The sequence below is a fragment of the Heterodontus francisci genome, chromosome 5 (genome assembly GCF_036365525.1).
Source record: "Heterodontus francisci isolate sHetFra1 chromosome 5, sHetFra1.hap1, whole genome shotgun sequence".
In the NCBI taxonomy this organism is placed as follows: Eukaryota; Metazoa; Chordata; class Chondrichthyes; order Heterodontiformes; family Heterodontidae; genus Heterodontus; species Heterodontus francisci.
Genome location: NC_090375.1, coordinates 197975124 through 197988758, shown reverse-complemented (window position 1 = coordinate 197988758; position 13635 = coordinate 197975124). Strand labels below are relative to the sequence as shown.

General features: G+C 44.2%; 1 protein-coding gene across 3 annotated transcripts in view; it reads right to left on the bottom strand.

The window, feature by feature from the left end:
• dpy19l1l (dpy-19-like 1, like (H. sapiens)) overlaps positions 1-13635 on the bottom strand; it is a 106429-nt gene that overhangs the window by 39684 nt on the left and 53110 nt on the right. For all 3 annotated transcript variants that reach the window (XM_068032594.1, XM_068032596.1, XM_068032597.1), the window contains 2 exons: positions 10639-10740; positions 1944-2015 (listed from right to left, as the gene is read on the bottom strand). In XM_068032594.1, coding sequence (XP_067888695.1) covers positions 1944-2015; positions 10639-10740 — 174 coding nt within the window. The remainder of the gene's footprint in view (positions 1-1943; positions 2016-10638; positions 10741-13635) is intronic.

The following is a 13635-nucleotide window of genomic DNA, read 5'->3' as shown; positions in this document are numbered from 1 at the left end:
AGGACTGTGGAGTGCTTTATGATGTTTCTTATGTACAGAAAGGGAAACAAAGTAGGTGAAATTCAACTCATTACAGTTTCAGTGCTGTGAGGATACATTCTTCAGGACAATAAAGAAATATTTACTATCCCCAGAAAGGTGAAATAAAACCGATCAGTGAAAAAGAACCTCCTCTGGAATGTATGAATAAATAGAACTAAAGCTGGTGACAGGAGAACAGGATTAGAGGTGCAGCTCAGAATTAAGACTGGTAGATCATTCAAATAAGATGGCACCACAGTAGTCCCAAGTTATTCTGCTTCTGTGCTCCTCATGACAACAATTCCGATGTGCGTGAGGGTTTAACAAATGATACAGTGCATTTATCCAAGATTGTTATGTGAAACTATATCTTAAAAAGCAGACAGCATTTGGTGAAACAGTGAACCTCTGTCCTCCGTTTGGTACTGATCATCACGTGAGAATGATCTCTACAGTTCAAAGTTGATCACCTGTAGATAACCTTCAATAATCCGTACCTGCATCAGGGGCAAGAATGGGCAGGAGGAAGCTACCTGAAGCCAAGTGCTTGTACGTGCTGCCATAGCTTTTAAACTAGGGTCTGTCTCATCATTGGAATATAATTATTTATGTCAGAAATAAAACCGGAAAAGGAATATTTTAAGGAGTTATAATTCAATGCCTCACCTTGTACAGATGTAATTAATAGAAAACATTTTTTTAAAAGGCTGCGCTGTTGACAATGCAACCACTAGGTGGCGCAGTACTAGCACATGGGCAAATGCAGTCTCTTCCATTGAAATGTCACTGTCTGCGACATTTAGGCAGTTACCAGGATTAAAGATGGCGCTGCTCAATTTATCACAAAAAACCAAATGGAACCTGAAGGTCTACTCAATGGCTGCCATCTCCAACAGTCCCTCGCTCCGTCCTACCATTGAGCTTCTGTCTATCAGTCTCTCTTCTCACCACTGGCTCCCTGCTGCCTTCCCTTCAGCACTTGCTACAGGCTTGCCGGTTCCTCCCCTCCATCAGCCGGTCACTCCACACCTTGCCATTCTTTCCCCATTGCCCCCGGCCACCTCACTCTCTGGCTGCCCCCCCGTCCCCACACCTCCGCCCCCACCACCCTGCTCTCTGGCTGCTCACTCACCGCCCCCCCCACCATCACAGCCCATCTTGCTTCTTTGGGCGAAATGCGGAGAACGATCAAACATGGAAGCAAGTGGCCAAGAGGAGGGAAGTGCCGCGATCTAGAGCTAGCGGCTGGAGTGGGGGCGGAGGGGAAGCGGGGAGCGATTGGCTGGAGAGTGGGGTGGGGGGGTTGAGCGGGAATCAGGGAGAGAGCAGCCGGAGAGCGTGGTGGCGGGGGAGCAAGGAGTGGGGAATAATCAGCCGAGGGGAGCGGGAGGGGGGAACAGTGGCGAGGTCTGGAGTGAGCAGCTGAGAGGGGAAAGCGGCCAGTAGGAAGGAGAGGCAGAAAGCGTCAAGGCCTGGACCAAGTTGCCGTGGGGGAAGAGCAGTAGGGGGGCAGGAGTGAGTAGCTGAGTTGGGGGGAGTGAGTGGCGTGGATTGTTTACACGCACATGTGCCAATTAGTCCTGGCAAGGGCTGAGACTGTAGGCTGTGCATGCACAGCATCTCTCAGAGCAGGAAACCATTTGCACATGTGCGCCACTTGGAATGCTCTGATGAAGTCAGCGTGCATTGTCAGGAATCATTTTGTTTTCAAAATATATTTTTCTAGTCATTGCTTTCAGATCCACTTTAAATAAAGTTATTACACTACTTCCTGATTTGAGAACATTTTACAGGGGGAATGTCACTGACAACTAGGTCACTGGAGTGGAGTTTTTTTTTGTGTAAGTTAGCATGTATGGAAAGAAGGGTAAATATCTCATTCAGAATCAACCAAAAGTCTTAAGCAAAATGACGGAACTTACCTTTGAAGCTATAACAGAAAAAATGCAGGCGGTCACTGGAAGTAGTAAGGTTTTTGTGTACCTCACGGGAGTCTGAAAGGGAGGAACAAAAGGCAGATTAACAATAACTACTGCATTCCACTAAATAGTCTGAAAAATGTTAGGAAAGCCAGGATAACTTCAGGAATAAAAACAAGAAATGCTGGAACCACTCAGCAGGTCTGGCAGCATCTGTGGAAAGAGAAGCAGAGTTAACGTTTCGGGTCAATGAACCTTCTTCGGAACTAGTAAATATTAGAAATGTCAAAGGTTATAAGCAAGTGAGCCGGGGGTGGGGCAAGAGATAACAAAGGAGAAGGTGTAGTTTTGCTCCATGACCTCTTGGTCAGCTACGTGGCCGTGTCCAATCTACACCTTCTCCTTTGTTTTCTCTTACCCCACCCCCGGCTCACTTGCTTATAACTTTTGACATTTCTAATATTTGCTAGTTCCGAAGAAGGGTCACTGACCCGAAACGTTAACTCTGCTTCTCTTTCCACAGATGCTGCCAGACCTGCTGAGTGGTTCCAGCATTTCTTGTTTTTATTTCAGATTTCCAGCATCCGCAGTATTTTGCTTTTATAACTTCAGGAAGCTGTGCTGCCAGCAGATAGCCTCACCCACCAGCACATCAGACTTAAAGAATTAGCCTGAGATTTTTTACAGCACACAAAAATAAAAGCCAGGGCAAATTCCATTAAAGGACATTTAAACTCAATTATGGTTTTAGACTATTTCAAGTATTACTGTCCAGAATATGAATTAACAATTTGAAAATGTTAGATCATTCAATTTACTCAGAAAGCCTGAGTAGACTACAGCATCAGAGGGATCAATCATATACATCAGCTTAGGCCCATTATAAATGAATAATAACTTGGATCATGGAATACAGAGTAAAATCTCAAATTTGCCAATAACACCAAATTTGGAGGTGTGGCAAACAGTGAGGATGATATGAACTGCCTGCAACAGGACATAAATAGGCTAGCAGAATGGGCAGAGAGGTAGCAGACGGAATTTAATACTGACAAGTATGAGGTGATGCATTTTGGCTGAAGGCATAAGGAGAGGCAATGTATACTTAATGACACAGTTCTAAAGAGTGTTCAGGAAACAGGGATCTGGGGGTGCATGTGCATTGATCTTTGAAGGTGGCAGGACATATTGAGAGAGTGATTAGTAAAGCATATGGGATCTTGGGTTTCATAAATAGAGTACAAAAGCAGGGAAGTTATGCTGAACGTTTAAAAAGCTCTGGTTAGGCCCCAACTGCAGTATTGCATCCAAACTTTAGGAAGGATGTGAGGGTCCTTGAGAGGGTGCAGAGTAGATTTACGAGAATGATTCCAGAGATGAAGGATTTTAGTTGCAAGGTTAGGTTGGAAAAGCTGGGTTTGTTCTTCTTAGAACAAAGGCGATTGAGGGGAGATTTAACAGCGGTGTACAAGATTATGACAGGCTTAGAAAAGTTAGACAAGGAAAAACTGTTCCCATTAACTAATGGTACAAAGACCAGGGGACACAGATTGAACGTTTTGGGCAAGAGATGCATGGGGAATGTGAGGAAGAACTTTTTTTACGCAGCAGGTGGTAATGACCTGGAACTCGCTGCCCACAAGGGTGGTGGAAGTGCAGACAATGACTTCAAAAGGAAATTGGATGAGTACATGAAGGAAATAGACTTGCAGGGCTATTGGGAATAGGTGGAGGAGTGGGACTGACTGGATAGCTCGGTGGAGAGCCGATATGTGGACCCGATGGGCCAAATGGCCTCCTTGTGTGCCGTAAATGACGCTGTGACTCTTAGACAACTTGGGAGACACAAGATCCATTTAAAGCTCAGAAACTTAACTGGACAAACCATATATGAGAGCAGGTCAGAGGCTGGGAATTGTGTGGTTGATCGGCACCCCATCCACCACCTTATAGTCACTCCCTCCACCACTGGCACACAGTGGCAGCTATGTGTACCATTTTTAAGATGCAATATGGCAACTCACCAAGCCTCCTTCAAAAACACCTGCCGAACCCACAACCTCTGCCACCTAGAAGGACAAGAGCAGCACATGCATGGGAACACCATCACCTGCAAGTTCCCCTCCAAGCTACACACCATACTGACTTGGAACTACATCACCGTTCCATCACTGTCACTGGCTCAAAATCCTGGAACTCCCTCCTTAACAGCACTGTGGGTATACCTACACCACATGGCCTGCAGTGGTTCGAGAAGGTGGCTCATCACCACCTTCTCAAGGGCAATTAGGGATGGGCAACAAATGCTGATTTGGCCTGTGACGCCCACATCCAAGAACAAATAAAAAAAAGCTTTACTCAAGTCTGCGAGCGCCACATGATGTATCGAACATCCATATTGCACAAGAACCTAATCTTCAGTAGAGGCAGAGAAGCCATCAAGCATCAAAGAAGAGAAACAACACATCTAAATTGAAACAGCAATGGCCAAATACTCCAAATCACAACCGAATAATTGGAATAGGAGTCTGAAGCTCAACATGTGTCTGTTTCAGCGGGGCCTGGAAAGTACCAAATGTGTTCAAATTGGTACTGCGAGAATGCATCCACTGCCTGCTGTTATGGACACCAGACTTTGTAACATGATTATGTTTTAAAAATTGTGGTTTTTAAAAAGTTTAAGATGGAGTCCGGAAGGTCAGGTGACCTCACATCCACTCTGCTAAAGGACAAGACAGATCAAAGTTTTTTTTTGAAAAAAAAGAGACTGCAGGGGTAACACCTGAAGAACAACAATAGTTTCGGCCTCCTAGACTTTTGGGTCTTAAAACCAGGAGTCAGTGATTCTGAAGATGCAGATTTACCAAGCAGCTTTTAACATCTGGAAACAATGGAAGGCCCAGGTTGCTCTGTGAAACCAGACTTCTAAACTTTGCATATTGAAATAGGCCAATAAGCTGTTGACTTTTGAGTTCAGATAAATTTAACAGATTTTCTGAAGGCAGACAGGCTATAAGAGAGGAAACCAGCAGTTGTGACCTCAAGGCAGGCTCCAAGGAGGACAACCAGCAGCTGCCACCAAGAGAAAGAGAGGGGACACCTGCTCTCGGAAGCCTGATACAGCAAAAGGCTGTGAATACTTAAACCTGTTTTGGAAGTTGAAGCTTGCGGAGAAATAGAAGACCAGCAGAATCACCAGGAATCACCTTATTCACAGACAACCAGGTCGGAGGTGCTCGGAGAAGTGAGCATTGACTTTTGAACAGGTCTGGGGGATCCAACCCATTGCAACTGAAAGATTTCGCCATCAAAAAGGACTGTGCATTGTAAAGTGTGATGTGAGGTTTTCCAGTGTTTTAGTAAGTAAATACCTTTCTTTGCAATCTGGGGTATCAGCTACTTACAAATATTATTTAGTTATTGGGAATTTCTTTTAGTTTAGTTATAATAAAAGTCTTAAAATGGGAAATCTTGTGTAATTCTTTAAATTGGTCTGGGGGTTCATATCTCATATTTTTAACATTAATGATCTCACTGACTAGGGCGGCACAGTGGCGCAGTGGTTAGCACCGCAGCCTCACAGCTCCAGCGACCCGGGTTCAATTCCGGGTACTGCCTGTGTGGAGTTTGCAAGTTCTCCCTGTGTCTGCGTGGGTTTCCTGCGGGTGCTCCGGTTTCCTCCCACATGCCAAAGACTTGCAGGTTGATAGGTAAATTGGCCATTATAAATTGTCACTAGTATAGGTAGGTGGTAGGGAAAATATAGGGACAGGTGGGGATGTGGTAGGAATATGGGATTAGTGTAGGATTAGTATAGATGGGTGGTTGATGGTCGGCACAGACTCGGTGGGCCGAAGGGCCTGTTTCAGTGCTGTATCACTAAACTAAACTGAGGTTCTAACACTGCATTCACATAGCTGTTTACTGCTGATATTCTGCATTTGTATATATTACCTGTGCGAACTCCTGAGAGCACCTTCATGTCAGGCTCATGTTAGACAGTAATTTTAAGGGCTCCAACATCATTCAAGCAGTTGCATTCTTGTTGGCAACACAACGGAAGGGGTTTCAGCCTTTTCACTCTCTCAATATCAGATTCACAGATGCGACATTGGAACTATCTGAGGACAGAGAGAACTATGGCTTTGGAAATGAAAGTACCAGCCACAGAAATGACCACTGCAGCGAGTCTGGCAGCAGATAGCTCAGAGGATGAATGATGTCATCAACACCCAGAAGACTCGACTCCAAATGTAGATGACAACGAACCTCAAAAAAGCTGTTCATGCATTGAACAAGAAATGAAGAGTGCAGAACAGAATGGGTAAAAAGTGAGTGAATTGAGGAATCAGTATTTAACATTTGCCCATTCCCAGTGCACAATACCCAGCAGGTAAGCACTTTGCTTGGTACACATTTCCAAGTTTAGCAAACTTAAGGTTGCAAGGTGAAATGAATTGAAAGGAACATAATTTTACAGAAAACATTGTGATGTTGGCAAAAAGGAGCAGTTCAAACTATTCATCAAAACAGTTAACATTTTACGTTAAGCTTGCTTCTTAATGTCAGAAGAGGGCCCCAATTTTCAATTTCCCTTTCGTTACCCTTGGCATCAGGGAATGCACCCTACAGATTTCCATCCACAACGGGATGTAAGAATAAACTGAATGTCAAGCAAATTCTTAGAGGAGTTTGGCTTAAGACTTCAATAAAGCAAAGATTGCAAATAGAGCAATACTGTAAGATCCTCAATCCACAGTTGTAAGATGACTGACTTGTCTTCATACCATGAACATGTCACATGCCCGAAGAACTATCAGAATCAAGGAAATGCATGTGGATCAGTCCCTTCTTTATCTCTACTTGGTATTCTATCTCAGAGTCACTTCCTTCATTTGGTGTCACTCCTGCCTTTCCCAATCGATCCCCTCTGGGGTCAATGAGCCTCGTCCTGGCAAGTTCAGAAGCATTTCCAAGGGCCTCAATGGAACTCACGTCAGCTTTGCTAGCAACAACTCTGTTGAGGCATTACAAGAGCATAATGGGCTGTATTCTCAGGAACTTGCCCAAACAAGCCCCCTAGACATGGGAACATAAACAAAGGAATCACTGGTTTCCCTCTAACTGGAATTTACAGACAGTTGGACTGTAAGAATATAACAGACAGGGGCAGGATCAGCCCCTTGAGCATGCTCCACCATTCAAAATGGTCATGGTGATCTTCCTCAACTCCACTTTTTTGTCTGGTCCCCATTTCTCTTGGTTTCCTGAGAGAAAAATCTATCGATTTCAGTTTTAAATATATTCAACAATGGCATATCCACAACCCGCTAGGATAGAGAATTCCAAAGATTTACAATCCTTTGAGTGAAGAAATTTCTCTTCCTCTGTCCTAACTGATCGACTCCTTTACCCTGAGACTGTGCCCCGTGTTCTAGACTCCCCAGCCAGGGGAAACAACCTCTCAGCGTTTACCCTGTCAAGCCCCTTCAGAATCTTGTATGTTTCACCTCTCATACTTCTAAACTCCAGAGAGCAGATGCCCAATTTACTCAGGTAGAAACCTGACCACCAAAAGCCCTTGTTGGAATATTTGTTCAGCTTGTGCCCTGGCACCTGATTGGAACTTTGGGCTGTCTAATCTTCCCAATTATTGCTCCTCACCCACAAGTCGATTGGACATATATTCAAAATCTTTGGATTATTCTTCTTGCTCGTAGACAGGTCATAAACACAGAAGAAAATGAAAGAGGAGCATATCTGGGTTAAACGTTCCCTCCCTGGACTGCCTTGCTGGTTTCATAAAATAAGAAATAGGATCAGGAGTAGGCCATACAGCCCCTTGAGCCTTCTCTGTCATTCAGTAAGATTATGGCTGAACTTGTACATCAATTCCACCTTGCCACCCTGTCCCCATATCCCTTGATTCCCTTAGTGACCAAATATATATTGATCTCAATCTTGAATATACTCATTGACTGCACATGCACAGCCCTCTGGAGTAGAGAACTTTGAAGAATTACAACCCTTTGAGTGAAGACATTTCCTCTCATCTCAGTGCCAAATGGTCAACCCCCTTATCCTGAAACTATGACCTCTAGTTCTAGACTCTCCAACCAGGGGAAACAGCCTCCCAGCATCTACTCTGTCAAGCCCCTTAAGAATTTTATACATTCCAATGAGATCACCTCTCATTCTTTTAAACTCCAGAGAATATGGGCCCATTCTACTCCATCTCTCATCATGGGACAGCTCTCGCACGCCAGGAATCAATCTATTTGCACCTTTTTTGTGCCCTCTCTAAGGCAAGTACATCCCCCACCCAAGATGTTTCAAATGGAGACATATAGCACAATTTTTCCCTCTGGAAGATATCTAGTTTCGTTCAGATGTGGTGGCTAAATGCTTCAGGATCCCTTGGCCCCTTGCCCTGGGATCAATGTTTAGGTTTTGTTGACATCTCAAGACTTTCAGCAGCTTAAATTCTTTCAACAAGCTGACTTTCCTCCTTTTTTTTTTTCGAAGCCCATGAGAATTCTGCTTTTCTATAACATAACAGTTCCCCTGGGTGGTCCTGAGGAAATCCTTAAATACAAAGTCAGGCGAGCCTGTGCAAGAGAGCACACTTCTTCCTCAAGAGCATCAAAAACAGCCATGACAAGCTGCACATTACACAACAGTGGAAGTGCTGTCCTTATAGGCTCCACTTGTCCTGACATCATATTGAATCTCCATTACTTGTTGGTGGATGAACCTCATTCAGCCCACTTAATGCACAGTAATTCCCAAGTAGCGTGCACTCTGTCTCATCAATGCCAGATTACTTTTTAAGCAGTACTCTTAGAGGAATTTTTCTATACTTACACTGAATTTTGAAAAAGATAAATAAAGAGAGCTTCCTCATTGGTGAAACACGGCAGAGCGGGAGGAAACATGGCTTGGCTTTTCAAAATTTAACCTTGCAGCAAATCACAAAGGTGGGTACGTAAAAAAATCACAAAATTCAGTCAACAGAAGAGGCTACAAAAGGTTGAACACAGAGTTAAGGATGCAACTTCAGGATAGATAATAAGGACATATCCAAAGGGAAGGCTACTTGGACACTTAACTAAACAAGAGATATGCTGACGAAGTGTCAAGGTACAGGCTCCCAAATGACATTATCTCCTCATCCTCCACTTCTCCATTTTAATTCAGAAGGGGTTATCGAAAATCTCAATACATCTGAGCACAATGGCTGAAGCAGAGCATGTTCAACAGATCAGCACCATAGATATTAAAGGCTGCATGGTGGTTGCAGCTATAAAGAGTGGGGACTGAATGACACTCTGGTATAAACTAACCTTCCTGTACTCTAAATGGGTTAACCCCTTGTAGATAGAGAAATCTGCTACCAATGCATTAAACACTTGTACAGAAACATTTTTTATAGTAGTCTTCAAGATATGTGTTCACAAAAGGCACAGATTTAATTTTAATATCCTTTCTTGTTGATATTTTTCCTTAGGCCAATAAGCTGCCCCTGTGTTTAATCTATCTAGCCTGACGGCACTACTGCTGAGAGAGTGGGTGCACAAGACCCCTAGTCTGACGGCACTGCTGCGGAGAACGTGGGTACACAGGACTCCTAGCCCGACAGCACCGCTGCCGACAGAGTGGGTACACAGGACTCCTAGCCTGACAGCACCGCTGCTGGGAGACTGGGTGCGCAGAACTCCTAGCCGGACGGCACGGCTGCCAAGAGAGTGGATGCACAGGACTCCTAGCCTCCTAGGAGTTAAGGTCTGGGGCAGATCAGCCATGATCTTATTGAATGGCAGGGCAGGCTTGAGGGGCCGAATGGCCTACTCCTGCCCCTATTTCTTATGTTCTTTTCTTATGTTCTGGCCTGAAAGCACTGCTGCCAAGAGAGTGGGTACACAGGACTTCTGGCCTGACAGCACTGCTGCCGACAGAGTGGTTACACAGGACTCCTAACCTGACTGCACTGCTGCCGACAGAGTGGGTACACAGGACTCCTAGCCTGACTGCACTGCTGCCGACAGAGTGGGTACACAGGACTCCTAGCCTGACTGCACTGCTGCCGACAGAGTGGGTACACTGGACTCCTAGCCTGACAGCACTGCTGCCGGGACATTGGGTACACAGGACTCTGAGCCTGACAGCACTGCTGCCGACAGAGTGGGTACACAGGACTCCTAGCCTGACAGCACTGCTGCCGACAGAGTGGGTACACAGGACTCCTAGCCTGACAGCACTGCTGCCGGGACATTGGGTACACAGGACTCCTAGCCTGACTGCACTGCTGCCGACAGAGTGGGTGCACAGGACTCCAAGCCTAACTGCACTGCTGCCGACAGAGTGGGTACACAGGACTCCTAGCCTGACAGCACTGCTGCCGACAGAGTGGGTACACAGGACTCCTAGCCTAACAGCACTGCTGCCAAGAGTGTGGGTGCAAGGGGCTGCTCACAGGACTCTATAAATACCCATACTTTCACCAGATTCTTCGGGATGCTTTGTTACACAGACCAGTACCCCTCGCCCTTGCACACTTCTAGTTGGCATTCCCACACTTAAGACAACTCAGCCAGGATATAAACAGATCAGGAATCTGACCTGCATCCCTCCATTCTGTTCACTGAGCATTAGTATCTCAATGTTCACATAAATGCATTTTACATTCTTAAAAGATCACCTCAATCTCCATGAAATCAAACTCCACAGCACATGTGTACATCAGGGTGTCAAAATCCTTGTAGTTGGTGAACTTGGATTTCAGTAGATTACTTATGTGCGCCTAGAGGCAAAGAGGAAAAACGGTCACACATTGCTAGAATATTTCATTGTCACGCATTTTGCTCACTGGGAATGACCCGTGGCAACAATGCATCAATCTTGAAACTGAGCACCAACATGGAATCAAAGCTCAGAATGAACTGATGTGAGAAACAAATAGACGAGAACAATACAGACATCAATTGACCTGGAATAAAGTGCACTTAGAGATCAAAAGCCAATGTTAGTGATTATGCAAGGTCTTCTTTGTAACAATAAAACTTCAGTTATGTTAATCTAAACTAACTTGCAAATAATAAAAGATTTGACAAGAAAAATTGCCAAAAGGCAATGAATGCGTGATTGCTTATGGTCCAGGTGGACTCAATAACAAAGAATTGCTACAGGAGTCTTGGGTAAATTCACCAATTCTTCACTCCCAGTGAGGAAGAGAGAACAGGTTGGTGGCAGAATTACAACACTTGTTACAGCCATGTGGTGCGACATGGGTGTTCAACTCCCCACCTGACTGCAGCAAGTGTATTTTTATTAGGGTTTAACCCCTTGGTGTTTCGCTTTTTAAATAAACAGACAGCGACAGGTTTTCTTGTAGGTTTTCAAAAACAGAAAATCAATTGTTTATTGATCAATACACGTTATACTGAAATTGTCACAACTGCATCCACTCACGCATTCACACGCATGTGCGAACACACACAAGGCAGATAGAGAAGCGAAAAAGGAAGGTGACTTTTAGTTGGGGCGGGGAGGTCACGATAAACCTGTTGAATTCTCTTGAAAATCCAAGTACTCGATGGGTGCAGCCGGAGATGATTGTACATTTCTCTCTTGATTGAAGGTTCAGTGGAGTGGGTCACTTCTGGTTCTCACTGCTGTATGATGTAGATGTAGGATTCTGCAGCAGGGCACGTGCTTTCTGGCTTGGCTGGAACACAAGCTCTTAGGATGTTGCTTCTGCCCATCTCTCTGCCTGCTCTTTTTAAGATAAAACTGCGTTACCTCCTACCACCTGGTAGGAGGCGTTCTCATCTCTTTCCCATGGTGATCGCACAATGGCCCAGGACGTGGCTACTTCACACCTCTTAAGCTTTGAAGGCTTGTCTTTATCAGACAATTTTGAATACACAAAAGACCAATCCCTTTTTCTTCAGTGGCTATTTTGGACCATTGTTCACTTTTTAAAATAAAGATTCATTTTTTAGTCAGTTTTTCATAACTATTCAGAGTTAGTCTATATTTTGTATCATTGCATTTCCAGGGTGCGTGACACCTCCACCAAAAGGGAAAAAATGAAATTCCTTGGATTTTTTTTTGTTTTTTGCATTTAGAAAGATGGAAAAAATAAACAGCAAGATAGTTTAGGGTCACACCACTGTACATATTCATTTCATTCACTCTTCCATCTTACAACTGCTGCAGTTGACATTGTTTGGAACAGCCATTTGAGGTTCAAGTTTAAGTTTGTTCATCGTCCTTCCTTTGGATGGGGTACCACTTTTTTTTGGTTACGTGTTGTAAAATAGGGTTGTAGTTTCTCTCACCCCAGTTTGTACTACTTTAGGAACATTAATCTCCAGGACCATGTGATTGTTGGTGAAGCTTGTAGCATGCAAAATTCTGTTACTGCTTATGGCAAGGTTCCGTGTTTGTACAAGATTGAACCCCTTAACTACTGCTTCCACAATACATGGCATTAACCATTCGGGTTCTGGCACATTGACAGTTCTTATTTCTAGGGCGATAGTGGGTGATGCATATTTTTTAGCCCCTGTGAGGCGTCTGGGATTTCTTCCTGCCCCTTGTTCTTGCTGAGTTTGACTCAAAATTGTTGGGTTTGATTAGTTTTGGATTTGGAACCTGATCATTTGATTCTTCAGTGGGTAGATAGACACTGACCTCACTTTTAGTTTTGTGATTTTCACAAGTGTGGTTCATTCTAGAATATGTTACCTTCCCTTTTCCTTCAGAGATAGGTGTTTCCCTTATCTGCCCCATGTCCTCAGAGACACTACTGCTCGCAGGTGATTGCCCAGCTTCTATTGCACTCCACTGTGGCACTTCAACTAGGTGAGGCATCTACCTCATGCTTGGCTTTCGTGTTTGGCAACTATCCTCATCCCTATTTAAAAAAGGTTTCAGCTAACCATATCTCAGTTCCTTTTCCTTCAACTTTTGAGGCTTTACTCTTAGCCTCTTTAAATCTTTTTGCTTCTATCAGGACTCTTTTAAATTCATAGAACCATAGAAAAATTATGGCACAGAAGGAGGCCATTCAGCCCGTCGTGTGTGCCGTGCCAGCCCCCTGTGGGATTTTTGGGTTCCCTAGCCCTCTTCAGCTGTACAGCGTTTTATTTGCTCCCCTCAGTTTCTCCAGTCTCCATGAACTGTTCTGGACCCTCTGGGTACAATACTGAGCTTTCTGTCAAGTCACTGCCCAGCAATAGGTCTATTCCCTGCACAGGTAAGCTCGGAATGATTCCAACTGTAACTATCTCTTACTCTGTAGGTAAATTTTAACTAAGGGAACCTTAAAGCATTTGCCTGAAAGCTCTTTTATTAATAGTGGTCTTTGTTCTGCTTTCTGGTGGCATTTTTATCAGCTTGACCGCCAGTAAGATTTGAAAACAACCAGTATCCCTGAGGATGGTTATCTCCTTGTCTGGGACACAAAAGAGTAATTTTTCCTTTGTGCAAAAAGTTCTGATATGTGCTGTGCTCTTGATTGATATTAGAACACAGGCTTACACTTTCCTTAGAGAGACTGCAAACCCAGGTTTTCCTTCCCTACTTTCCTTTACTCGAGCCCATTTCTGCTTCCTCTGCATCCCTGCTATCTCTATCTAGCTTGTAAGAGTTACTAGACCCAAATTTATTCTGAGTTAGGGATTTATGTATT